This window comes from Fundulus heteroclitus, unplaced genomic scaffold (genome assembly GCF_011125445.2).
Source record: "Fundulus heteroclitus isolate FHET01 unplaced genomic scaffold, MU-UCD_Fhet_4.1 scaffold_75, whole genome shotgun sequence".
Taxonomy (NCBI): domain Eukaryota; kingdom Metazoa; phylum Chordata; class Actinopteri; order Cyprinodontiformes; family Fundulidae; genus Fundulus; species Fundulus heteroclitus.
The window spans coordinates 1,288,205-1,315,908 of NW_023397197.1; the positions used below are offsets into that span (position 1 = coordinate 1,288,205).

At 42.2% G+C, this 27,704-nt stretch overlaps 1 protein-coding gene and 1 long non-coding RNA gene across 3 annotated transcripts in view; one reads left to right on the forward strand and one right to left on the reverse strand.

The window, feature by feature from the left end:
* Window positions 1–3,114: 3,114 nt before the first annotated feature.
* LOC118561878 (kinesin-like protein KIF20B) overlaps window positions 3,115–27,704 on the reverse strand; it is a 54,732-nt gene continuing 30,142 nt past the window's right edge. The window contains exons 6-11 of one of the 2 annotated variants that reach the window (XM_036134139.1): window positions 10,185–10,299; window positions 7,111–7,152; window positions 5,740–5,805; window positions 5,557–5,665; window positions 5,196–5,341; window positions 3,115–4,263 (exon numbers count right to left, since the gene is read on the reverse strand). In XM_036134139.1, the coding sequence (XP_035990032.1) occupies window positions 4,177–4,263; window positions 5,196–5,341; window positions 5,557–5,665; window positions 5,740–5,805; window positions 7,111–7,152; window positions 10,185–10,299 (565 nt within the window). In that variant the 3' untranslated portion in view covers window positions 3,115–4,176. Of the gene's footprint in view, window positions 4,264–4,993; window positions 5,342–5,556; window positions 5,666–5,739; window positions 5,806–7,110; window positions 7,153–10,184; window positions 10,300–27,704 lie in introns of those variants that run through there. The other variant, XM_036134138.1, reaches the window with a different exon arrangement.
* Window positions 19,809–21,053, forward strand: LOC118561904. Its single transcript, XR_004930358.1, has 2 exons — window positions 19,809–19,926; window positions 20,983–21,053. It is a non-coding gene; the product is annotated as an uncharacterized LOC118561904 (long non-coding RNA).

The window sequence follows — 27,704 nt, forward strand, 5'->3', positions numbered from 1 at the left end:
TTTTACTTTTCTAGCTAAACTCCTGCTGCACCAAACCAGAAGCTGAACCAACACCAACAACAGAACCACATGGAACATTTCCACATCACAACTTCTTCCTATTCTGGACTTTTATTTTGACACAGGAAACGTGTGAACGCGCACACAGAGCCGCAGCGTGCACGGCGTCCTGCTGCTCCTCTTAAAGGGACAGTCCCACATTTTCAGCTTCAGGTTCCTGTTCCAACGGTGTCCAGCTCCAGTCCTGGAGGGCCGGTGTCCTGAAACTTTTAGAGGTTCTCTGGTCCATCACGCCTGAATCAAATGGAACAATCAGCTCCTCAGTCTGCAGTCAGGTTCTCCAGAGTCCTGATAATTACCGGATTATTGGACTCAGGCGTGTCGGACCAGGGACACAAATAAAAGTTGCAGGACACCGGTGCTGCGCTAAATTCTGTCCCCCTGTGTCGGGAGCGCGCATTGCAGCCAGACCGGCGGGTTTTCACGGCGCTTCTTATCGGTTTCTCGGTAAAACAACTCATATAATCATGTCATGGTTGTAACATTCAGTTTAATCGGCAGCTGTTTACAAAATTGTAAAATAAAAAGTGTTTTTTAAAACCACTACAGTGGTTTTAAAAAACACTTCTAAAAACCAGTTTTCTACCATTTTACCAGAATACCAGTCAAGCTTCAGAAAATGTTACACATTTACAGACCAGTGTGGGTGGATAACAGCATTGTTGCCTTTATGTTGTTGATCATCACTTTTTATAGATCTGTCAGGTCTGGATGCTGCTTAGGAGCCTCTTCTTCATTGACTCCTCCCAGATGTCCTTTGCTGCCGTCAGCCTTGAGATTTTAAAGCTCAGACTTTTACATTCAGGACTTTAAGATAAAAACTATTGTTTGGTTCACAATGAGCTGATAAACAGCAGTCGGTGCTTTAAAAATCTCCAGCTGTCAATGGGCGAGAGGCGGGGTACAACTTGGACAGGTCATCAGTCCATCGCAGAGCAGAAATAAACCAGACTTTTGCTTATTTTATTGTGATATCACCAAGACCTGCTGCACAGGTGTCGTGCCATTCATTGACAGCTGGAGATCGGCACCGGCACCTCACGAACCCAGCAGGGATAAGCGTGTTAGAAAATGGATGGATGGATGGATGAACTGGGCTGTTTCTTTTTCCTCGCCATCAAGATCTTTGCCAACTGGCGCCAGAAAATGCTATTATTGGGCTTTCTTCGTCTGAAAACAGATGCTTACAACCCTGATGAACTGGTAAACTCGCTCAGCTGACAATACAGCCATCTGATTGGCTGAGCAGCAAAACTCGAATCACGTGACCTCTTGGACCTGAGCGCAACAGTTTAGATTTTCTTATCAGCTTAAATTTATTAATGTGAAAGTGAAAACGTGGGAACATTGGTGTTTTTAGATCACTGCTATGTGTAGCAACTGATCCCGGTGGAAGAAAGTTTCCCCTGACAGTTCATACGAAACTTCTTAAGGAGACGTCCTACAGATTCTGGCCCACGGACTATTTCTGGGATATCAAGGTCTCATCTCTTTATTTCACATTTGGTCTGGACTCTGAAGATATTTAGGAAGCATAGGTAACCGCCTAGTTAAAAGAGATCTCAGATTTAATTTTTAAAAAGACACCTTTGCTCCCTGCAGCAGTGAGTCTTCAGGACGTTAAATTCATGCTTTTTTTCAAGCTTTCAGCACAAAGTCCTTCATTTATAAACCGTTTTCCTGAAAACTGATGAAACTCCAAAAGAACTTTTCTTATTGACAGAAAAGATGTTGGTTTCACATCAAAGATTAGCATGAAGTAAGAAATGACAGCTATTTGTCCATTGAGGCACAACCAGCTGAAACGAGGACAGCTGAACTGCACTGAAGCTTTGACGGTGGAGTCTTTTCCTCAGCCTGGCTGAAGGGAGGGAAGTGGTTGCATGAAGTCAGACAAGATACAGGACAGGCAAGGACTGGCAACAAGGTTTTAACCTGGGTGTACCGTTTATTCAGATTTGTTTTAAAAGTTAAATTTGACTCTCACACTGCAACTTTAAGATGTAAGCTGCTGATGTCCTCATGGTGGACTCAGCTCATCTCCAGGTTCCTCACATCTCTGAGGTTTCCTCCTGGAGGACGGTCCTCACTGGGAGCTCCATCACTGCTGCCTTCAGCACATCAAACCTCACTGCACAGAAAAGCTCCTCATTTCCTCCATTAATGGACTTTGTTGCTTTCAGCTCCATTTTCCTTCAGACCATTAAAACAGTTTTTATTCTGCAGAATGACTGGAAACTGAGACACTTGTTGTCTTTCAGAGCCCGTCTGGGCCGGGACCCTTCAGGAAGCTTTTATTAGACTTATACGGTTACAGTGAACCCTCGTTTCTCACGGGGGTTACGTTCCTAAAAGAACCCGTTATATGAAGTAGTAACCTTTATTTATTTTACAATTATTATACAATGAAACAAAAGAACAAAACCTTTTTACAGGCCCAAGCATTTGTTTAACAAATAAAAGCAGCTACTGTATAAACGTTTTTCTTTACAAATAACTACTGCACTGTAAAATAATGATTTTAATCATTAATACGAACTGAAGGCTTCAAATTACGGAGATCAGCATCGCCCCACCACGACCCGAGTCATTGGATTAGAATGGGAGAAAATTAAAAATGATTCTGAATAAAATAGAAAGTACAGCAGGACAAATAGTGACTCCCGTGTGTTTCACTGCTCTTCTGACTGAGCCGCTGCATCCTGACTCCGCTCTGTAGCGTTTTTTCTTCTAAAGCCACGGTGCAGGTGAGTTTTTAGGGAGAAGAACAAAGTTATCGGTAGTTGTTGTCGCTCTTTTTACTTCTGGGCAAAAAGATTCTTATAAACCGACATGCCACCATGGATTATGTCTGAGAACCGTAATGAACGGCTCATCAAAGGCTCCCATTCCTGAGCTGCTTGCTGAAGTTCAGCGGCCATTCTCAGCATTGTTGCTAAGCGACCAAGTGTTAGTCCATCCTCCTCATCTTCATCCACACTTGTGTCCTCTTCTTCCTCTTCTCCTTCATCGTCGCTTGGTGGCTTTGTCACTTCTGCCAGGTCTGCTTCAATCAGGGCATTAATGTGATCCAGCGTCATGTCAGTAAAGCCGTCTCCTCCAAGCTGTTTAGATTCACAGCTGGATCCACGGCAGACTGATGGATCTACGGCAGACTGATGGATCTACGGCAGACTGATGGATCCACGGCAGACTGATGGATCCACGGCAGACTGATGGATCTACGACAGACTGATGGATCTACGACAGACTGATGGATCTTGTTAAGCGAGCCTCCGGTTGGTTTTAGAGAAACTTGAAATTGCAAGAGAATTTCCAAACTTAAATTTGGCCGTTTTACGTACGTGTAAATATTAAACTGCAACATTATTGACACACAGGTAGAGAAGAAGCAGAGAGACTGTTTAGCCAATCAGAACGCAGAACACAGCAGTGAGACCATGAAAGGTGAACCGTGATGTAGCGAGCGTTCACTGTATTACAGGTGAGTAAAGGACCCAGGTGTAAAGGTGAGGTCTTTATCTGACCCTTCATCACATGTCAGCAGCTCTAACCATGAAAAACACACCTTGGAGAACTCTGTAAGCGGTACCTGCTTAGAACCCACATGCATCAGTCCATCCATGTTTGGTTAGATCAGCGAAGGTCAAGCAAGGCGAGGCTTTCTACCATCTCTGACAGAAACGTCTGAATTCACGGTTCTCCACAGTGTGGAGGAGGAACGTGAGAACTTTAATCATCTGGTTTGCAGGGTTCTTCTCAGAGGAACCAGGAGGAGAACCCGGCCAGGATCATGGTTCTGGGAACAGATGGTTTCCTGGACATGATGGCTCTGGACTCTGATGAGACCGGATGACCCGTCAGAACTTAATGATTCAGGTTAAAGTGAGACAGCAGAACCGTTAAACGTTCCACAAAGTGTTCTAGGAGGTGAAGTTAGAGCAGATTGCACATTAGAGATGAACCATTGCTGGTTAATAAAGTGAAACATGAACTTCTAAATGCTGGTTAGTGTTAACGGGTCGGCCTCCACAGAACCGATCCAATAAATGCGTCTCAGAACAACGATCCGTCACCAGCAGCTTCATTTCTACAGTAACGTTCTGGAGGGCAGCGCTAGGACTTAGCCGCTCTGCTGCGCAGGCGCCGTTTGATGATGTCATGGTCGCTCTGGCCCTCGCCGTCCGTCTCCTGGTTGATCATCTGCAGATAAAAGGAAAGGCGTCAACGTTGGCAGGAGGTTAAACATCTGAGGTTAAAAGGTCTTCAGCCATCAGAACGTCACTTAGAACCAGACCCAGTCAGAGCTAAAGAACCAGAACCGCTGGGTTCTAGCAGCTGCTGGGAGGAACCAGAACCAGCAGTGTAGAGTCTCAGGTCCACGGCTGTGATCACTTTGCAGGGATTCAGTTCCTTCAAGCTGAGATTGGGTTGATTACTTCTGGCAGGACACCAGGGGGGTCCAACACGGGGCCCGGGGGCCATTTCTGGTCCTCTGGTTTATTTTAAACGGCCCATGACCTCAACAATAAGATAATAGAACAAGTTTGGTCCAGTTTATTATTACTGAGGATTATTAGGTAGAAAATTTACTTGCAGACTAAAATATTCTAAAAATGAAATTTACAACAAAGTGTTTGTCTTTTAGTAATCAGGATTTATCTTTTATTTGAATTTCACAGCCTGACATAAATCCAGTGTCTTGTGAAAAGCAGACATGGGGTCAGCCACTTATTAAACTTGTTCCATATCCATTTGATTATTAAAAGAACAATTACAATGTTTCATTTAACTTTAATATAAAGAGAACACATTTCTGTGTTCAGAGGTTACTTTGACCCTGACCAGTTGGTTCTGGGTGGGTTAAATCCTGCATGTCGGCGCTATAAAGAACTTTACTACAGGCAGCAGTTATCAGCCATCAGATCAAACGTCATTTATTTATTAATTTTAGTTATTTAATTTAGCTGATGGTCAGTCAGGGAACAGGTCTGGACCCTCAGCAGATCCACCAGAGGAGGAAAGAAGAACTGATGATGAACTAACAGGTCTAATATAACCGGCCTGGTTGACTGAGGTCTGGGTTCTGCTGGTTCTCCTGCAGCTTGCTGAGGTTGTCGGTTCAGGGCTCTTACCGGGTGGGGGGGCATGTCCATGGGGCAGGAGATTTCAGGTCTGTAGAGTTTCTTTCTGCCCCTCTTGGCCCTCAGGCTGAGGGAGGAAGAGGCGGCTGCTGAGTCTGGGTCCAGACGGCCGCTGACCAGGCTCATCATCTTCTTGGCTGCAGGAACACGGGTCGCCCAGCGTGAAGCAAACAGAACCAGAGGCAATGATCACTGATGACAGCTGGTTCTGCCTCATAACCACACAGAGAATTAACTTCTTAATCTGGACGGCATTAAATTAGCCTCTGGTAATAAAGTAAAACCCGTTTCTGACTCTGGTGAGCTTCAGCCCACCGGTCCTGGTTCTGGGTTCTTGTCGCACGTTTCTGACCTTTGGAGCCCAGCAGAGTCGGGGAGCTCTGCAGGAAGTCTCCGATCTTCTGCAGCGTGCCGTCCTTCCTGCTGCTCTGGGAGTCAAACCGACAACCTGAGGAAGAGCTCTGACCACAGAAGCACAACAGATCAGCTCTTTGTCTCCAGGTGACCAGTTCAGCTGTTTGGTTCTGGCCGGTACCTCTGCTTTCTTTGGAGTGAGCTTGGTTCTGGTGTTCCTTCGGTTCTCAGTCCCCACTTCCTCCTGCTGACACAGAAACGGACCATGAGCAAGGCATCATGATTCACAGGGGCAGGTGGGCTCTTTTAATAAATTCATGAACTTGAAGAGAAGTTGTCACTCCTTATTCTATGTGTGCAGAGTTTGCTGTAAAAAGATCATCAGAGCTCGAATTCATCCTTTTCATCTATTGTCCTGATATCAGCTCTAGAGCCGATATTCCCCAGACAATAACAGAGTTATTTATTAAATAACTTTAAAACAGTGTGTAATTGCACAACACTGAAGTCCCGATGTTTGTAAAGCTGCTGAGATTAAACTTTTAGTCTTTTGTTCAGTGGCTAAACTTGGTGTAAAAGCAACACAGCTCATCACCCTGAATGCACCATCCCCACTGTCAAACATGGTGGTGGCAGCATCATGGTTTGGGCCTGCTCTTCTTCAGCAGGGACATGGAGGATGTTTAAAATTGATGGGAGGATGGATGGAGCCAAAAACAGGACAATTCTGGAAGAAAACCTGTTGGAGTCTGAAGAAGACCTGAGACTGGGACGGAGATTTGTCTTCCAACAAGAAAATCATCCAAAACATAAACAAAATCTACAGTGGAATGGTTCACAAATAAACATATCCAGGTGTTAGAATGGCCTAGTCAAAGTCCAGACCTGAATCCAATCCAGAATCAGACATACTTTAATAATCCCAGAGGGAAATTACTTAAGAATCTGTGGAAAGAACTGAAAACTGTTCACAAATGCTCTTCATCTAACCTCACTGAGCTCTATCAGCTTTGCAAGGAGGAATGGGCAAAAATACGCCAAGCGACCTGCAGCTGTAATCGCAGCAAAAGGCGGCGCTGCAAAGTATTAACTCAAGGGGGCTGATTAGTTTTGCACACCCAATTTTTCAGTTTTTTATTAGTTAAAGTTTGAAATATCCAATAAATTTCGTTCCACTTCATGATTGAGTCCCACTTGTTGTTGATTCTGCACAAAAAATCCATTTATAGTGATGATCCATTTAGTTATAAAGTCAATTTAGGAGAGAAATCAAAGTTTTCCTCCAGACGTCAGAACCCGTCAGGACGGCGTAGGAAGCCTGGACCGGCGCCGGTACCGGCAGACCGGCTGAACCCAGTCGGTTCAACAGCCTGGGCCTTAATGGACAGAACCGGATGGTTTCTCTGCTGCTGGAGGCGTTAAACTAACGACTGATGGTGATCAGGAGATGGAAACACCAAACATGGCAGATGATGATGGAGACTGATGGTGAAATGGTTCTGAGGGGTTCTGGATGGGAACGTGGTTCTAACTAGAGAAAAGCAAACGGTACCTTATGTGTTGTTGCTCGTTTACTCCTCCTGAAGATGTGAGACTTAAAAACAACAAGAATTTGGTTAAAAGCAGCTTTAATCTGGTCATATTCTGCAGATTAAATGTTAACTTTGAATCCGAGTATTTCTCTTCTACTCCAGTAAAAACCAGAAACTGAAGACCAGAGCTGAGAACATGAGCAGAAACGTCCTCAAACGGACCAGAACCGAACCTCCTCCAGCTTCAGTGTTAAATGAAGAGTTAAACATTAAATAATTTCACCTGATGGACCTAAAGATGGACCCACTGAGACCATAAAGTCCAACAGACATGTGTTGGGTCCAGATTTATTCACATGTAGAGCTAAATGAGGACTGGAGTCGGTTTAGGAACCAGTTCGGTTCCTTGGTGGATTCAGGGAAGAGTTTCTGACCAGGCTGCCTGAAATGTTTGGTTACATACTGAGAATTAAACTGATTTTAAGCTCTGAATACAGAGCTTCAGGGGTCAAAGGTCACCTCCGTTCCAGGTTCTGAACTCTAAAACATTTCCTACAGGTCAAAGGTCACGTCCTACAACAGAAACAGCAAAGCAACCAGAGCTCCTAATGATCTATATTCTAGCAAGGTAAACCCTAAACTCTGAGTACAATAAACTCTCAGGAATGTAGAGTTTATATTTAGTATTGTCAGGATTTCTCAACATGCTAAATCTACGTCAGAAACCTCACCATGTTTACGTTTTACTTTTCCAGACATCAGCAAAGAGAAGATGAACCTTGAAGTGGAGACTAGTACCGACAGGCTGGAGCTTCAGAACCAGAAAAGCCCAACAGAACCGCGCAGTAAGTCGAGTAAAGGCCTAAAAGCTTAAAGCCACAGGAATGTAGCAGTGGAGTAAAAGCTGACCTGTTTTCACTCTAAGCCAGAGTTTCTGGACTTTTCTGGCAGACACACGCTGGACATCTGAGGATGGCTGCAGCTAACATCTCACTAAAATAGAAATGCAAACATGCGTTTCTATTCTATCCCAGTGTCTCCTGGACCCAGATCCCAACAGAACCAGGGATCTGTTCAGAACCGGCCCTCCAGGCTCTGAGGCTGGAAGGAGGGGCGCAGCGCTGACGCAGTGTGAGTCGAGCTAACAGCAGCTAGCGTGTTAGCTATGTAGACCGTTGATGTCGCTCTCTAACATCGATACATTTAAACCAAACGATGCTCAGCCTGACGGCCCACTGGGTGGAGTCTGCCTCGTCTGATGTGCCGTCCTTGATGAACTCATTTCCATGAACAGAGTAAGTAGACCTTGGATTACATTTGGTGCAGAAAGTTTACTTTTAGCAGCTCATTTAGCCCCAAACACATGAAGAGAGTTAAATCTATTGGCTGGTTTGCTGCTAAAGGCCAAAGAGAATAAAGAAAAACCTGATTGAAGAGAATCTCCATCAGGAAAAGGATTGAAGCATAAATAAATAAAGACACTTTGCTATGTTACATCAAGCTTTATCAGATAAAAACAATTTTCAAAGACTTAACAGCGCTGGAACTAAAGCTGTGACAGACTGGAGCCTAGAAGCCTAGAAAGCAGCTTCCTGTGAGCCGTCCTGAACATTTAGACGAGCCTGAAGGAGATCCGGCAACGGCTCACCTGTCAGAAACCACAGGTACAGTTCACCTGGTGGACACCTGGACAGCCATGACAGCTTAACCTCAGAGGTCTCCATCTCAGCAGGTCTCTCCCCAGGATAAATAAAGGTTTAATAAAAAACACTAAATAACTGACAGGCAGCTAATGTGGTCCAGTTATTGGTACAATTATCAGCTGCATGTCGGCGTCTGGAAGGAAAAGCAACTGGTGCTGCTCGTCTTTCTCCCAACAGCTCAGAGAGACGCTCAGACGGATCCGTTTGTTCTCTTAAGAAATAATTTAATTCTTAAGAACATTTTAATTTAAAATTAATTCTTCATTTAACAGCAGCTCATTTTTATTCTGAAATACAAAACTACAGAATTACAGGAGTTTGGCATCTGTGTGTGCAAACTAACCTGGTTTCTTTTTATTATTCTCTACATGTTTTATTTTATTTACCATATTCATCGCATTTATCACATATTTACTCATTACTATTAAAAATGTTTTAAGGTTTGAGTTTATTCATGTATTAAAGTGTTTTTCAGATGACTAAACTTTCTCTTCTATGTTACAGAGCAAGGCTTTGTGAAGAGAAAAGGTCTCCTGATAAATGTTTTTGTGTGATTTATTGCACCTCACCATCTGTGGTTACTCCTTTCCCTGAGAACTGAACTGCTAGTTTATGAGGTCAAAGGTCACATTGCAGTTTGCTTGCCTGAGAAAATAAAAAGCAAGCAAACAGCAGGTGTACTTCAGAACGGATAGGGGGTTTGTAACTGAGCGTGTCCCTGTGTCGTTCTCCTTGCTAGAGAAGATCTAACGTCTGTTGTCTTTCTTCTTTGTGTTTAATGAATGTTTTAGGCGCTTAAACCTGACATTTCTAATTTCTAAAATCTAACGTCTGTTGTCTTTCTTCTTTGTGTTTAATGAATGTTTTAGGCGCTTAAACCTGACATTTCTAATTTCTAAAATCTAACGTCTGTTGTCTTTCTTCTTTGTGTTTAACGAATGTTTTAGGCGTTTAAACCTGACATTTCTAATTTCTAAAAGCGGTCCAGGTTGGACCTCGCCTGTTGAAGTAACTAATCTGAATGAACCATCTTCAGATAAATGAAGCCGTTGGCGTTTCACCTAAAAAGCAGATTACAGGTTCAAAGGTCAACAGGCCGACCGCGTTTCCTCCACCAGAACAACAGGATGTTAGGCTTTAATAATCTGTGGAGGTTCATCTTCTGAACCACAGCTTCCTAACAGAAACGTATCAAAGCTCCATCGTTGTGTTGAAACGACATTTCTGCTGAATAAATGCTGTAATTAAACCACATTAACGGGTTTTATAACCAGTGTTTTTCTGCAGGGCCTCTGGAAGCAGCAGAGGCTTTAAGCTCCTCCTCTGAATCACATCCAGAGAGACGCTGACCTGAACACAGCGCTTCCCCTGCAGGGCAGCCTCTGACGCACCTGGTTCTGCTGACACCAGGTCCAGATGTTCACAGCAGCTGCACTGGGTTGATTCACATGTTCTGTCCACAGCGAGCGGCTCAGGATTTCCTCCAGACTGAAGCAGCAGCTGAAACTAGTCAGAAAAGGAGGAATAAAAGCAGCAGATCCAGTAAAGGTCGCCGTATGGAGGCTAAAAGCAGGGAGACGTCTCAGAGAACCCAGCAGACACACAGGTCCGGTTCTGACCCGGTCCAAGCTGTTCTGTGTTGTCCTCAGAGCGGGCCTCCCTGACGCTGAACATTTCCAGACCCTCGCTGCGTAACTCAGAGGTTTTCAAAGGTTAGGAGCAACCTGGGCCTCAGAGGGACGATTGTTCTGCAGCCGTGGCATCAGAACATCTTGGAGTTCTGAGGAAGGATGGACCTCCTCTCTCTCCTGGGAGGAGAACCAGGCTTCCTCCACCTCAGCTGCAGCTTCTCTGTCATCCTGGATGAACACATCACCTTCCTGCATTTGATCTCATGCTGTCCCTTTAGACGCCATGAAGCGCGGCTAACACCAGGCCTGAATCAGTCACCAACTGGACGGCAATATTTCACACTCATCATGTAACAGAGGCTGAAGTTGTTAAAATAAATGAAATAATCACTCAGCCAAAGTGGTTCCTGCTTTACACTTTCAGGTCAGAGCCACAGATGTTAGCCTGAACAGGAACTAGGATCTTACTTTAATCCTGGCTGCAATAAATACCATAAAATCATCTAAAGTCCTCAGCAGGAGCTCCTCTAACTGGACCAGACATCCTGGGTCAGCGACCAGAACCTGAGGATGTTTAATTGTTAATTGTAGTTTTAAACCACAACCTGAGGATGTTTAAATGTTAATTATTGTTTTAAACCACAACCTGAGGACGTTTAAATGTTAATTATAGTTGTAAACCAGAACCTGAGGACGTTTAAATGTTAATTAAAGTTTTAAACCACAACCTGAGGATGTTTAAATGTTAATTATTGTTTTAAACCACAACCTGAGGACGTTTAAATGTTAATTATAGTTGTAAACCAGAACCTGAGGACGTTTAAATGTTAATTAAAGTTTTAAACCACAACCTGAGGACGTTTAAATGTTAATTATAGTTTGACAACCACAACCTGAGGACGTTTAAATGTTAATTATAGTTTTAAACCACAACCTGAGGACGTTTTTAAACTTTTTGTTACTGGAGGAAAATAGGGAGTACCAATATGGCGGCTGGTGGCTTCACAGCGACTCGTTCTAACAGCGGCTATTAGCACTCCAGTGTATAATAGAGATCAGTGATCAAAACCGACTCATACAAAAAAACAACCTGCATAGAGCAGCAGCTTTTATATTAATCTCTTTCTCTTTTATACATTTACCCAAATCAACTGTACAGTATTTAATCCCCTTTTTAAACTTAAATCAATGAACGTGAACCATTCAAATTGACAAAGTATCACATAGAGCTATAAAATTAATTTTTAAACAGCCCACACACACAAAATGGTGTATATGAATTATTTATAATCACATTTGAATCATGTTTGTTATCATTCATTAAATTACTGTCTCTCAATAACTCAAAAGCACACTGTTGCTTGTTTTAGCTCATTAAACCAGCTCGCTTACCTATATAGCATTAGTTGGCATATAGTAATAGTACAAATCACATGCAGCAATAGCTCAATTAACACAGATAATTTACACAAAACACAAGTTTTTACATCCTCAATTCACTCATATACCTTCATCTGTCTCCAGCTGGTTTTAAACATCGTCTCCAAGCATAACAATATAACAAAGATACTTTCTCCATGAAATCAGTGAGCAATCAGCCAGAATCAGCAGTAGTTAGCATGCTATGCTAAGCGCTAATCATCATTACTCACCGCAGTTTTCACTCGACAAAACACAACAACACGGTGATGTCCCGCAACCAGAAACCCTCCTGGCAGGTGCAGATAATCTCCTAGGATCAATAACTCAAGATATAACACAGTTTTAATCAGTATTTACTTAGTAACTAGTTATATTGACGCCTCCTGTTCTAACTCTCTCTAAACTGCAGTAACGGCATCAGCGCAAAGAGAAAAAAGACAAAAGAAGAAGCGCGTAGAGCTTGTAGTTGTGAATACGCTCCCTGCTGGCAGAAACATGGAACTACAACAGAAACAAACTATTGAATATTACAAATAACACAAAATTAATATTCTGCCTTTTTTAGATCACAAGGGAAGTGAGGAAAGCTTTTCCAAATATTCCAGCCATCAGCTTTTCTACATCAAAAAGAACATGGAAAAGGAAAGAGTTGCTCTGGGTGAACAAATACTGACGGCATCAGGTAGGACCAGGCAGGGATTTTAGGGCTAAATATTGCCATGTAGAGCTAATATATAGAATATGCAACTAGAGTATATTGCAAAGTGGTAAACCTTGTTTCAGTGTCTAAGCTCTGTTTAGGGAGATGCTACAAAATCTGCTGGCCACGCCCACATTAAGACATTTATGTCATGTGGAATATGAAACGCATGGAAGTGATAAAAGCCGACTATTTGATGACATTTATAGTTACATAGAGACAAAGAAAAAGAAACTTCATGTCCTGTTAAATCCCCAAAGAATGGTTTTTAGCCTGTGGAACAAGCAGTGATCAGGTAATGCTCCACAATAACCACACTAAAATGTTTTCACTTCAATTAGATTTTATTTCTATAGCGCCAGTTCACAACACGTCATCTCAAGGCTCTTTACAAAGTCACATTCAATCAGATCCTAAAAAGTAGCTCTCAGTGTTTCCAGTCCAGAGTGCATGTAGGAGGGAAACATTTGGTACTAAAACGCCTCTCACTGCATGGCAGAAATTGTGGCATTAAGCACATCTGTGGTCAGAAGCTTTGGGCATTACGCCATCCAGTTGAGTCCCAACAGAAACAGTTTATGAAATATGGAACCTGGCAACTTCTCCCCTTCATGATACGCCTTCACTCAAGGCTTTGGATGCAAGCATAGAGACATATGCAGCAGCTTCTTCTCATTATTTGATTATTATTCTGCTTCCACACAAACATGAGTGTCAGCCGCATCTTGGCTGAAGGAAGAATGATGAGGGCGGACTGCAACAAGTTTGGAGTTAACACGGTGAAATCTAGCCAGAGTTGAACTAAACTGGAGCATTAGATCACAAAAGGGCAGCTAGAGAGAGCAACGGCAACGACATAAAGCAACTGGAATCATTCTAGAGCTCCGTATACGCATGAGGTGTTCACTGTCAACATCTGGTTGAAATCACTAAGGTAGTTGAAAAGATGGCCCAGACAAAAAAGAATTTAAAAGGTGCACCAAGAGGTAAAAAGCTATTTATTCAAGGATTCACAGCACACCTTCATAAATATGAAACCATTTACTATTTGCATAAACTGCATTTATTTCACATTTTAAACATTTTGAAGAATCTTCTTCAAAATGAGCAGAGCTTAAAATGTTGGTCTCTATGTAGTAATAAAGATTCTCTGCATGTGTAACAAAGGCAGGTTTTTAGGTTGGCCCTGAAGTGTTAAGCTTTACTGTAAATGTCCCAGCAATAGTTTGGATGATGTGGGCAGAGAAAAACAGCGTAGCTGCATCCCTGTTGCCTTGCTGGCCACATCTAGCTTCAGCAGATCATTTGGTTTTCACAAACTCTGTCACACTTCATTGGGATTGTCTGCAAACTGCATTGCTTCATTATAAATATGATCTGGATGTTGACAGATAACAATGATCCTGTAGTTTAACACATAGCAGCAAAAGAAAAGGATGGAAGCTTGTTTTCTATGAAGATGTGGTAGTGTGACCTCTGAACATGGAGCTGATCTTAGTGGATGGAACACATGGAACCATAAAGGTGATGTTACCTATTTTCTGCCATTGTAGACTTTGATTCATGGAACAACTGCTCCTTGTGTTCTATGGTAAAAGCAACCAGAGCCTCCAGTTACAAACTGGCTGAGTAAATGTATTGTTTGGTGCTGATTTTCTGCCGTTTAGTAACTGAATCCTCAGCATGTGGAGCATTTCATGGTGTCATAATGGACGTGTGATCATGCTATATTCAGCTAATCCTCAGCAGGATCTGCAGCATGAAAACAGTAGAAGGCTTTCAGATTGTCTGCAGGTAACTAAATGCCAGCTTAGTCAGCTACTAAGTCAGATGAAGGCCTGATTGCTCACTCGCATTAGCATTTGTAATTATTTAGTCATTTGTATACCTGTACCTCAGTAACAATGCTTATTCAGAACGTTGTGAATCTGTGAACTGACTTAGTTTTAGAGCATAAAGTAAAAATACAGGTCTAACAGTCATTGAGGGAAAGCAGATCATCAAGGCTTTTAAAATGAAAAAAAATAACATTACCTTTAATTGGATGTTATTGGATGTACTGTTTTAGTGGAATATCTGAAATGAAGCGATTTGTGTTCACATGTTTTATGTGCCATTGTTATAGATATATCAGTATTTAGAATACACTGTAAAAAAGATAATGATGATAATGATGATGTGGTGAGGGAAAATCCCCAGGGATTACTTCTGTTTTGATGCCATAATTCCAGCAAAGCATCAACTAATTTTTGTTTAGTGTTAAAGGGCTAAAAATGGTTAAAGTGCAGATTGTCATGTGATCAGCAGCTCCTTGCAGCTACTGAGCCTCTGACCTGCTGTGGAAGCAGAAAGGATGGACTTAGTTTTTCACTCACTGCTTCAGGGTTCTGCTTCTGGTTCTGTTCACTAAATAATGACCCAATGGAATCTGTGCTGCTGTTGTATTTCCCTCATTTTAAGAGCTGCTGAGGAACACATGATCTTTTATTCATGTCCTGATAAATGAAAGCTTAGAACTGACTGTGGTTCTGCTCACTTTTTACCATCACTGACATGTTTGGATCATTTAAAAACGCAGCAAATGGGTTTAATAATCAGACATCATGCAGTTTATCTTTTCACCACCAGAGGGAGACAAATCTCCAGCAATGAAGAGTCCAGTTGGTTCCCAGTTAAAGCAGGTTGTGGTTCCATCAGAGCTGAACAGAACGTGGATCAGCAGAACAACAATGAAGCCATTTAAACAGCAGCAGAGTGTTTGTGTTCACACTGGGAGTCATGAGAAGGCTTCATGTCTTCAGACGTCAGCAGGTGAACTTTCCTCTGACTCCCACTCAGCCAGACCAGTCTGAGCAGTTCCTGCAGCAGGAAGCAACCAGCAGCTCTGTTCTCTGGGCTCATTTCTCCTCAGGACGCCATCAGGAAACATTTTCAGCAGAACTTCTCTCCTTTCTCATCAAGACTTTATCAACCTGCCTCTGATATCACTGCAGACGCTCTGCTGACTGTTTTAGTCTGAAAGAAAAAACTACAAACCAGGTGAGCTGTGACGTCATCAGAGGATCAGAGCTGATGAGCAGATGAATGATTTGTGTTTCCTCTGCAGGTGAAGGTAGAAAGTGTCTCTGAGCTCTAGAACTAGACTGAACAGAACTAGAAACATGAACTTGCAGAGAAATAGTTCCTGTTTTGCTGCTTTGAGCAGAGCCGTGCATGGAGCCAACGTGATGTAGCAGAAAGTAGCAGCGTTCACATGCAGCCCTACCCTGAGAAAGGCATCTAGCTTCAACAGACTCGCTCCATCATGTCAGAAGTAATGTGGAACATTTAGATACAGCCAGCTTTATGTTCTGTTCTCCAGTTTTTAGACCCAGTACCATCCCAGCTTTATTTATAGAGCACTGTCAGCACCACAGAACCAAATTACTCTATATGAATAAACAGCAACCATATGATAACATCACAAGACATTAAACTTTAAATCTCTGAATTCACTGTTAGCAGACAGTTAAACTGAGTTTTTACATCACCTGCTTTCTAGGTAGCACCAGGTTCTTCAGCAGAACAGCAGAGATGAGTCTGAGAACCAGAAGGCAGTCAGATCTGAACTCCTCCCACTAACCTACCTGTCCTGCCTCCATCACAGCTGAAGCTCCGCCTCCTTCCAGGTAGCAGCTCACCTGTGTCTCAGTGGTTCACATCTTGTTCTTCAGCACTTTGGAGCATCTGAACAAACTGTAAGTTTGCTTTGTTTCCTACCAGAACTTTGTCTTGAGGAACTTTCCTCTTTGTTTCTGCTCTCTGATGTCTGGAGAACATGTTCACTTCTGATTTCAGCACAAAGTTTCATCTCTGCTGTCTGAAGACTAATCTATGAGAAATGGTGTTTAATTTGTCTTAATCTGAATTATCTAAGAGCTAGATTAAAAAATAATTCACTGTTTGTTTTTTTATTTTTTTAGTTCCTGGTTCTAAACCGTCGTCTTTGGTTCTGTAACTCCTCTTAGTCTTTCCAGTCAAACTGGAATCACTGCATTCCTTCAACATCATCCTTTAGTTTCTGTTTGTTGTTAAACATTTTCTGTTTCCAGATTTTACATTTGATTTTTTTTTTCAGTCTTATTTTCATAGTAATAAAATGAGAACAAACAATTTAATCTTCTTTATTAAACTCCTCCCAGCACCTAAAATCTAACAAGTCTGTTTATAGTTCTTTCTCCAAAGTTCTCTGAAAACTAACCAGTAATAATGAATCTGATGCTTTGAGCTCTGATGATCCTCTGCTGCATAAACCATCAGCTGAAATGGTTTCATGTGTTGAACTTAGTCAATGTGATGAACTGAAGCTTCCAGTCAGAGTGAATCAGTGTGAGTGGATGAAATGTTGCTCCATGGCTCCATCTAGTGGACTGATAGTAGAAGTACAGCAGCTGATGGCAGCTTCCTCTGCCTCTCACTGCTGTCTGACTGCATTCAACTGACACTGATATGAAGCAGAGAAGAAGAGCCAATCAGAGGAGGAGCAGCTGATCTTTTTCCAGCACTAATGATGTAAAGGATGATCAGAGTTGATGTGCAGATGAATGATTTGTGTTTCCTCTGCAGGTGAAGGTAGAAAGTGTGTGTGAGCTGATGTGGATGTGAATTCAGCAGCATGGATCAGTGTGAGGACAGAGAGGAGGGAGTCCCTCCCTCTAAAACCACTCTGTGTGGGGAAGCTGAGAGCCAGAGCCACGCTCAGAGGTGAGATCAGCATCTCTAAGTGTCCAGAGCCCTTTTCACACAGCGTTCTCACTATATCAGGCCAGAAGAGACCAAGTGGTCCTGAAGCTGCTGCTGTTCCTCTTTGCTGCTTCATCCAGACTGAACAGAGCAGCTCAGCATGGTACCAGTGGGTTCTGACAAACAGCAAGTCACTGTTGCACAACCAGCTGAGTGACACCAGCCTGTTGCTTAGAGCTCTGGGTTCCAGCAGGACACATCTGGAAAAACTCACCAACTTCCATAACATTTCCTGGACCTTGATGACCAACATGTGTTCAACATTATTCATCCTAGAAAGAAGGACGGCTGATCAGACATTTATGAAAGAATCTTTATATTTAGTTTCTGTCTGAATACTGTAATGATTCTGGCACTGGAGCTGATTCTGCTCACAATTCACACCCCTGTCCAGTCTCCACCCCTCTGCAATCAGCTTCTACTGGCTTCACCTGTCTCCACCTGCATAAAGTTCCGTCCAAGTCAGCCTCCAGTGCCAGATCGTTTTCGAGCCCCGTGCAAGTAACTTTCCAGCGTTTTTCTACCTGCCTGTCCTAGTATTTGACCCTGACCCGTTACCAGTGTTTTTTGAGCCTGCATTCTCCTAGCCTGTGTCTTTCTGCCTGGTCCCCGTCTCCTGGAACCCTTACCCCTGGACTGCCTCCTAGTGAACCGGATTTCGGATTTGGACCTGGACCCCCCTCTTGGATTTTCCCCGTGTTCTCTGCTCGGTTGGCTGGATTCCCCGATACTGGACCTGGATTGCTTATTGACAAACGCCTCAAGAAAACCCCAAGTCAAACCGACTTACTCATCAACCGCTCAACAGCTGTGATCTCCTCACAGAAGGATTCAAGTCTCACCGCAGCTCGCCTGTTTCTGCCAAGCTCTCCCGGCGACAAGGAGTTTTCCGGCCAGTGAGCGCGAGCCACAAGAACCGGAGCGGACTGTTCGAGTCTCTGAATAAATCTTTAAGTTTGACTGACCTGTTGTGTTGAATCTTGGATCCAGTTCTCGTTGCATTACAAATACGACCCAGACCAACAGTCCAGTTTTTATTCAAATTCAGATGAATTTCTACTGTGTGAATAAATGAAGCTGACAACTCATCACATCATGATTTTAATCAGTGATTCTGGTTAGAATGGAGAAAACTGTCAGTTCTGACTAGTGGGCATCCAGCTGCTTCACTTCATTATTGATCAGGCATCTAGAACAACCTCTATTCTGGACTCAGTAGTGGATCAGCTTTGGTTCCACCTCAGTACGTTACAAACACAACACCAAGACTTAATGAAGCTCCATCAGAACCTCCTTGATGGTCCGAGTGAAAAGGACTCAGGATTCTTCTCCATGTCAGAGCTCAACACTAATATCACCAAACTGTCCTCTCAGTCATTTCTAACCAACATGTTTGTCTCAGAAACAGCTCTTTCTGCTCTAGAAACAAGGCTGGACTTTATTCAGGAGGATCAATGATCAGGAACATGATGGAGGATTGGACCGGTTCTGATGGGAACCATTTAGAACATCAAGTTTATGAACTGGTTCTGTTGTGTCTCACAGCTCTTTATTTAATGATCAGTCGTATTTGAAAAATATTTTTTTTAAATCTCCAAATGTGTTAACATATTTTTTTTTCTCACTGCAGTGTTAAGACATTGATACATACATTTCAACATCAACCAGAACCAGAACCCAGCTGTGTGTCCTTTAAGAGCGACAGGTCAATGGATCCTCCTATTGACTTCAAATCTTCAGGACCTCCATCCTCAGAGAGGTGAGCTGTATCTAACTGCGGTAACTGTGGAAACTGAGTCAGTCTGAAATGTTTTTATTCCAACATGTGTTTAACGTGAGCTCAGCTCTTTTTCCCACATTTCTATGTTCATATGTGAAGCGGTGTGTGTTGGATGTTCTCCAGAACCACAGCAGTGAAAGTGGAAAGAATGGATGTTGTTGGAGGCGTCCTGGATGCTGCTACATCATGTTTAACAGCTCTGATCTGTTTGCTTTTGGGCCTCATTGATTAGTCGCCATCATTAAACACTTTTCTCTGCTTAAAGTCAAAGATTTAGTTTGGACTGGAGCTCACTCTGATTGGTTCTGTTCCATGTTAATGAGCTAACTGGACTCTTTAGTCCCTCTCCCATATTCATAGTGATTGAATCAAATCCAACATGGAACCAACTGGACTTTCTTTCTTTGTTCCTGAACCGTTTTGTCATCGTATCTGAAAGTCTTCCTCAGTTTTAGTGACTGAAGAGTTTCAGTTCTTCTCAGCTGGAGCTGGAACAATCACTGAGATCAGAACCAGAGACTTGGTGTTGTTCCCTCGCAGGAGTTTAGAGCTGCAGCTGTTCTTCAGCTCTTAAATATCTCAATGGATTTATTACATTTCAGTTGAGCTTCAGACAAGTTAGCAGAACTGCAGCAACTCATTAAAATGGGTCCAGAAATGCTCTGGTCCAGAGCCATAGAGCTAAAAAGAGTCGCGACTCCGTTGTACGCTGTTTGCCGCCCACTTCCGGGGTATGCAGCCTCGCATAGTTCCAAAAAGCCATTCTATGGCGTCGGACATCATTCACTTCCATTGCTGACTCCCGAGTAACTTCTGAGGTAAGTTGATTAAATAGCTATCTGTTTTGAATTGTCAACTGTCTATATTGTATCATAGGCCATTTATGATGCATATTCTGATCTTTTGTTGTATGTACACAGCCTAATTATATATATATTTTTTATCTTGGTAGACGACCGATTGCCTGCTAGTTTGTTAGCTTGACTTGTCTTCTGTGAAGGTAACGTTATATCCAGGGGTAAACTGATTAAATAGCTACTTATTTTGAACTGTCAACTGTCTATATTTTATCAGAGGTCCTTTATGATGCATATTCTGATCTTTTGTTGTATGTACACAGCGTAATTATATATATATTTTATCTTGGTTGACCACCGATTGCCTGCTAGTTTTGTTAGCACTAACGTTATATCCAGGCGTAAGTTGATTAAATAGCTACCTCTTTTGAATTATCAACTCTGTATATTATATAAATAGGCCCTTTATGGTGCATATACTGATCTTTTGTTGTATGTACACAGCGTAATTATATATATATATATATATATATATATATGTATATGTATATGTATATGTATATATATATGTATATGTATATATATATATATGTATATATATATATATATATATATTTTTTATCTTGGTAGACGACCGATTGCCTGCTAGTTTGTTAGCTTGACTTGCCTTCTGTGAAGGTAACGTTATATCCAGGCCTAAGTTGATTAAATAGCTACCTCTTTTGAATTGTCAACTCTGTAAATTATATTAATAGGCCCTTTATGGTGCATATGCTTATATTTATTTGTACGTGCACAGTGCAATTTATAAATATATTTTTAACTTGGTAGACAACCGATTTTCAGTCATTGCCTGCTACTTTTATCTCGATTTTGCCAGCTGTGAAGAAGGTATCGCTACACCAGAAATTACACAGTTCATTAGTGAATCTCTGACATCTTTTATTAAGTAAGTTAGCCATTGTGCTTACTGGAACTCCACAGGTGTGAGTCTGATGTATGCAAGAAAAAGTATTTTTCTAGGCAGTCCTGAATGAACTGGCTTTAATGAACATATTTGTGCCCTTGTCTCAACAGATCTTGCTGGACCAGCAGTATCGTTGTTGTGGCCATCACAGGTTTCAGTGGAGCGCCCCCCCCCCCCCCCCCCAAAAAAAATGGTTACGATACCTGTTCTTAACGCCTGTTTACACATTTGTTGTTCTTGTTCACACATACTGTACGTATGTTTGTTGATATTATTTATGCTTGTTCCCATTTTTTTTGTTCCACATTGTTAATTTTTATCTTATGCCAGCTTATACCTTTATTATTAATGTTGTCCTTCCCTTCAGCCCTGATGCACTCTGAAGCCTGATGTATGTGGATGATTTTTTTTAAAAATATATTTATAATATTCCTCCCTGTTCCTTCACTTTGTTCTTGTTATTCCAGTTAGATACACACATTTACACACATCTTGTTGTCTCACTCAGTATTTTTTATTAAACAATATTTTATTCATTCATCCAAGCTTAATGAGTTGTTATTCTTTAATATATTTGATTCTTTGTGCATGGCTTAGTATTAAAATTATCATTGTTGTGTGGCCAACTTGTGCCTCATGAGAAAAAGTGGGTGTAAATGCTGAATGGACTATTCTTCCTCCAAAAAGCAACAATGGAGTCCAATGGGAGTGTTGCCTGTCACTGTTCTCCATCACTCTCTCTGCAGCTAACCTTACTCTTACTCTGTGCATTAACCCAGAGACGTAGATAAAAATCTTAATAGCTCTGCACTTACCTATAGACCCAAACATATAAGCATAATGCTTTTGATAATATGTGAATGGCTTAATGTTAAAATTATATTCTTAGTCTTAACATGATCATGTTTCACGTTGTGGTCTGGGGGTGACCACTTATCAGAAGTGAGCTAGCTGCTAGGCGAATGCTGAATGGACCACGGCAGACCTAACGCTACCACGAAGGTAAGCTAATGGCTGAATCAGAATTCATAAGCAAAATCACAGTAATCAATAATACAGCCCAGTCGCCATAAAATGAAAATCATGAGACATCTGTCATCACATGAATGATATGGAAAAGAAAAGTTAAGTTAGAGCCGTTCTAGCCTGTACTCCTGTCCATACGAACATGAACATAAGCTTTTCCCCTCAAAAATGTAAAACGTATCTAAGTAATATACAGCTTTTCGTTGTCACCCTGCCTCTCAAAATGGAAAAATGACATTAACAAATATGTAATCATGCAATAACAGCTGAAAAAGTAGTAGGGTGTATGTTTATATATATATTTACCGTTAAATAACGCAATCACTGCTGTCTGTCCCATAGAAGAACATGACAGCCAGCGTATGTTTTGGAACTATAGCGGTCTACATGAACCACGTGACTGCCCTGGCGGTGACATCAAAGAGTGTCGCAACTCTTTTCAATCTCTATGGCGCTGCTCTGGTCTAAATGCTTCTCTAGATTTTTCTTCAACAGTTTTATTGTTACTTTGGGAAACTAATAAAATCCTGATTTCACTGCAAGGAATCATGTTGTGATATTTTAGCCAATCACCACCCCTAGTATGGACCGGTCTCCTCAGTCGGGGTCTGAGGTTCTGGAAATGACCCGTTACATTTCTTTAAGAGTCAAGAACAGAAACCCAGTTCCTCCCAGTGAGCTCTCAGATGTTCCAGTTCTATTTGCAGACAGAGGTTTGATCCGTTATCTCCAGAAATCAGCTGCCCTGTTCTGATGAAAACACCTTCATGTCTTCATGTCTGGAGTGTTGATGCTGATCAGGAGGTTCTGCTGCTTCCTGGCTCCATGTCAGACTAACAGTGGATCACATTTCCACGACCCGCTGGGAAATACCTGCTAGAGCCAGTCTGACCCATCAAGACTTGGTTCCTGTGTGCGTTGTGAGAGCAGTTCAGCAGGGAAGGTGTGGGAGATTATTTAACTTATTAAAACTTAAAAAAAGTAAGACTCGGGAGAAGGTTCCAGTATCTCTGCGTGCCACAGGAGGACCTTCATTTATTAGATGATCATTCCACAGAATACATCTAAAGAAGTCCTAACAACGGATCTGAAACTTCTCCTTTTAAAGGCTACATGTGTGCGTGTGTCTGTGTGAGACATTAGGGGTTTGTGTGTATACTATTGGTGTGTATGTGGAGAACATTTCTGGAACAATCGTGTGCACGTTTTAGATTTTGGCCAATATGCTCTTCATTTCTGGAAACTCTTATCTAAACACTCTCAATAACAGACCGATTAATCTCAATGCTTGACAGATGTTTGGATAAAAACAGGAACCGTGTAATGGTTATGTCCTCACATCACCTTAAGCTAAGAAAACCACAAAACAATACTTTCTCTCACGAAGGAAAGCTTAATTCCAACGTCATTCAATTTGTACACAAGTCACCTGTTGTGCAATCATACACTGTTTAAAGTTATTTAATGTTTCATAAATAACTCTCTGTCTGTTAAGTATAGTCTGGTGATGATCAGCTCTTAAGCTGATATCAAGACAACGGTTGAAAGGGATGAATTCGAGCACTAGCGATCTTTTAACAGCAAAACCTGCACACACATAGAATAAAGGAGTGACAACTTCTTTTCAAGTTCAAGAATTTAATAACAGAAATAAAATGAACATCCAGAGAACATCAGTATGTAATGCTGTTTACCTGAATTAACACAATATTTCGATTAATAAATCCTCTCTACTAGACTAGTGAAACTTAACTAAACTACTAAGCAAAATGAAGATAAAAAGAAGCTAAGCTAAGGAACTATTTACATGCAAAAACAAACAAAAGACAAACAAGAGTGGTTGATTATGATCAGAATAACTCAGTGAATCCTTGTTCACTGAAGGTCTGATAAAAGAAAAAACATGGAGTGGAGTTAAAAACATTTGGCACGTATTTCAATCCATTCACAATGCAAAGCCCAAGTTAAACAAAACATTATTTGTTGAAATAATATTCTGAGGACCGGTTTGTCCTGTAAAATCATTTAATTCAGAATCGCTTGCCTTTGTTTATAAGATTCTACCTCCAGGCGCTAGGGGTCGCTGCAGCGAATCAGGGGCTAAGAGGTTACAACATAAAGTTATCAAAATTGCCTTTACCAACATTAATATTCAATAGTAATGTGGGGATAAGGCTCATAACACCATTGAAGGATGACGGAGCAGAACAGTTACGCTTTATGCTTTAAAACAAACTCCTTTTGAAATGTCCGAAACCGCATGTTAGCAAGGCTAATAGCAGTTTAGCTAGCGCGAGCTACCGGTTAGCCCTTTTGTTCTTGTGATATTTTTATTATTGGCCTAATCCTGCTTCGCTCCTAAAGGCCCATTTTTACCCCGGTTTAAGATTTGACAATAAAATAAGGAATCATTGATCAGAGGTAGAACGGTTTAAATACATATTTAATTCTTAGAAATTAAATATGGAGACAGAGTACATACCATTACAAGATGTTGTTCTCACCGCGGTGGATAAATCTGTCTGTCTGTCTGAAGTAAGTTTTACCAAGACATTCCTTTTATCAACTTTAAAACTCCTCCTGCATGGCTCAGAGGGAGGATGACTGACCCCCTCTCCTGCTGACCACCCCCTCAGGGCAATAAAACTCCATGTTTATCTTACGCTGAAGCAGGAAAGGACAGACCCCCCTCTGCTTTCCTCAGTAACCCCAACTAAGATATATTTTTAATTCTCAACATTCTAAACACCATGGTTTACAAAATAAATCTTTTAACTTCACCCTCAGCTCCCTGTCCAAACCTGTCCTTTGTCTCGTGTCAGTTCTGTCCAGTTTGGCCATACGGAAGGAGCGTTGAAGGAGGGAAGTCATTGGTTGTTGTTGGCGGCGAGCGTTCAGCTCTGCAGCATGAGCTAACAGCGTGGTCGGGGTCAGAGGTCTGGTCCCTGCCGCGTTCTCTGACCCGGTTTAAGTCCGATTTGAGCAGGGTTTTTTTCTTTCAGCTCCATCGGGGTTTGCTTTCCCTTACAGGCTGAGGAGAAATACACAGAGCTGTTTCGCATGCGGGATCTTTGCTCCTGCTACCGGTGATGATGTTAAACAGCAGACTTAGCTTTGTATTTTGTGTGTTGTTTGTCCGGATTCAGTCAGGTCCTCTGCTGAAGCAGGCAGTCGAGTCTAGCAGACCCTGGATCAAGCGTGGCTGGCACAGCTACATTCCTTCAGATGTCCCAGCAGAGAAGGCCATTTGGCCTCATGGTCCAGGCCTTTTCCTTTTTCTGCTCTGAGAGAGTTGTTGTAGAGCTGAAGAAGTCTGCAGAAGTGAAGAGAGCTCTTTGTCTGAACCAGGGAGAGAGGAGGGCTGTCCTTGCTCTCTTTCTCTCTCCCTTGTTCAGAATTCAATCCGAGATCAATTATTTATCATGGCGTTATTATGGCATAACACACCCTAAATATCTGCTTTATTTCCCTTGTACTTTTATTTTTTATTTTTTTTAAACACTGTATATACCTTATACCTTATGCACCTTTTACTCTTTTTGACACCTTCTTTCGTTTATTAAGCCGATGTGTGACAAGTGAATTTCGCCACCGTGAGATCAATAAAGCCTATCTTATCTTATCTAATGTTCATATGGAACCAAGCTGAGCTGAAGTGGACCATCAGAGGTTCTGCTGGTTCTTAGTGGATCAGCAGGAACATTAAACATCTCCAACTACCTGGATCCTCTGGTTCTCTGCTCACATCCAGATGTCCTTCATGGACCTTTACCTTCTGATTGTCTCTGTGTGGACAGATATAATGTGAGCTCACTGGCTTCCAGGGACCTACAGGATCCATTTTAAAATACTCACCATCACATCAAGGACAGAACCTTACATGGACACACAGCCACATATCTCAGACCTCCTCTAGGTCCACACCACCTCAGATCTAGTCATCAGAACCTGCTGGATGTCCCACACACTGTCCTGAAGACCTGTGTGGACAGAACCTTCACCTCCACTGTCTCCAAGCTCTGGGTCACTGTCCCCACCAGCATCAGATCTGCTGACAGTGTGGACAGTTTGAAGTCCCAGTTCAAGACCCGCTTTTTAAAACGTCTACTGGGTGGTTCTGGAGGTTCTGGTCTTCATCCTTTTATCTCATCTTCCTCTTTTTAACTTATTTGTATCGTGTTCATTTGATGCTCAGTCTTTCTGTTTTATGGACTTTTACTGTGAAGCTCTTGGTGATTTCATCTGTGAAAACTGCTGGATGAATATTTACTTCCTTCCTAATTGTTCTGGTTCCTCCACAGAGTGGACCAGCAGAACTCAGAGGTTCCCAGAGGTCCGTCTGCCCGGCAGCATCAAACCCAGCTGGACTCCATATTTATGGTCTGTACATGTACAACAACTACTTTTCCATCGATTCTGTTCAGTCGTCTCCATGCTGTACTTTGTGGACCAGTGGACCGTCAGTCTGTCCAACATGGTTCTGATGTTTGGATCCATGATCTCAGTCTGATGTGTCCTTCATATATTATTCTGTTCCAGCTGCTGGAGGACAACATTGTCACTTTTGTGAAGAAGGAGCTGAAGAAGATCCAGAAGGTTCTGAGTCCAGATGACCCAGACTGCTCAGAGAGTCAGAGAGATGATGAGGAGGTGTTGGAAGGTGAGGATGAAGAGCAGAGGAGGACCAGCAGAGAGGCACTGATGAAGATCACTGTGAACTTCCTGAGGAGGATGAAGCAGGAGGAGCTGGCTGACCGTCTGCAGAGCAGTAAGAGGATTTCTACAAAGCTTTAACCTGATGGATAAATCACACATTTATTGATGTCTGAAGAGACGGAATCACATTTATTCACATCATCTTCAGAAGATCATTTGGTTTCCTTCCTGATTTCATTTTTTCTGTTCATTTAGAACATTTTGCTGCAGTTTGTCAACATCAACTTAAATCTGGTCTGAAGGAGAAGTTCCAGTGTGTGTTTGAGGGGGTCGCTAAAGCAGGAAGTCCAACCCTTCTGAACCAGATCTACACAGAGCTCTACATCACAGAGGGAGGGACTGGAGAGGTCAATGATGAACATGAGGTCAGACAGATTGAAACAGCATCCAGGAAACCACACAGACCAGAAACAACCATCAGACAAGAAGACATCTTTAAAGTCCCACCTGGAAGAGATCAACCAATCAGAACAGTGATGACAAAGGGAGTGGCTGGCATTGGGAAAACAATCTTAACCCAGAAGTTCACTCTGGACTGGGCTGAAGACAAAGCCCACCAGAACATCCACTTCATATTTCCATTCACCTTCAGAGAGCTGAATGTGCTGAAAGAGAAAAAGTTCAGCTTGGTGGACCTTGTTCATCACTTCTTTACTGAAACCAAAGTAATCTGCAGCTTTGAACACTTCCAGGTTCTGTTCATCTTTGATGGTCTGGATGAGAGTCGACTTCCTCTGGACTTCCAGAACCAGGAGATCCTGACTGATGCTACAGAGTCCACCTCAGTGGATGTTCTGCTGACAAACCTCATCAGGGGGAAACTGCTTCCCTCTGCTCGCCTCTGGATAACCACACGACCTGCAGCAGCCAATCAGATCCCTCCTGAGTGTGTTGGCATGGTGACAGAGGTCAGAGGGTTCACTGACCCACAGAAGGAGGAGTACTTCAGGAAGAGATTCAGAGATAAGAAGAAGACCAGGAGGATCATCTCCCACATGAAGACATCAAGAAGCCTCCACATCATGTGCCACATCCCAGTCTTCTGCTGGATCACTGCTACAGTTCTGGAGGACGTGTTGGAGACCAGAGA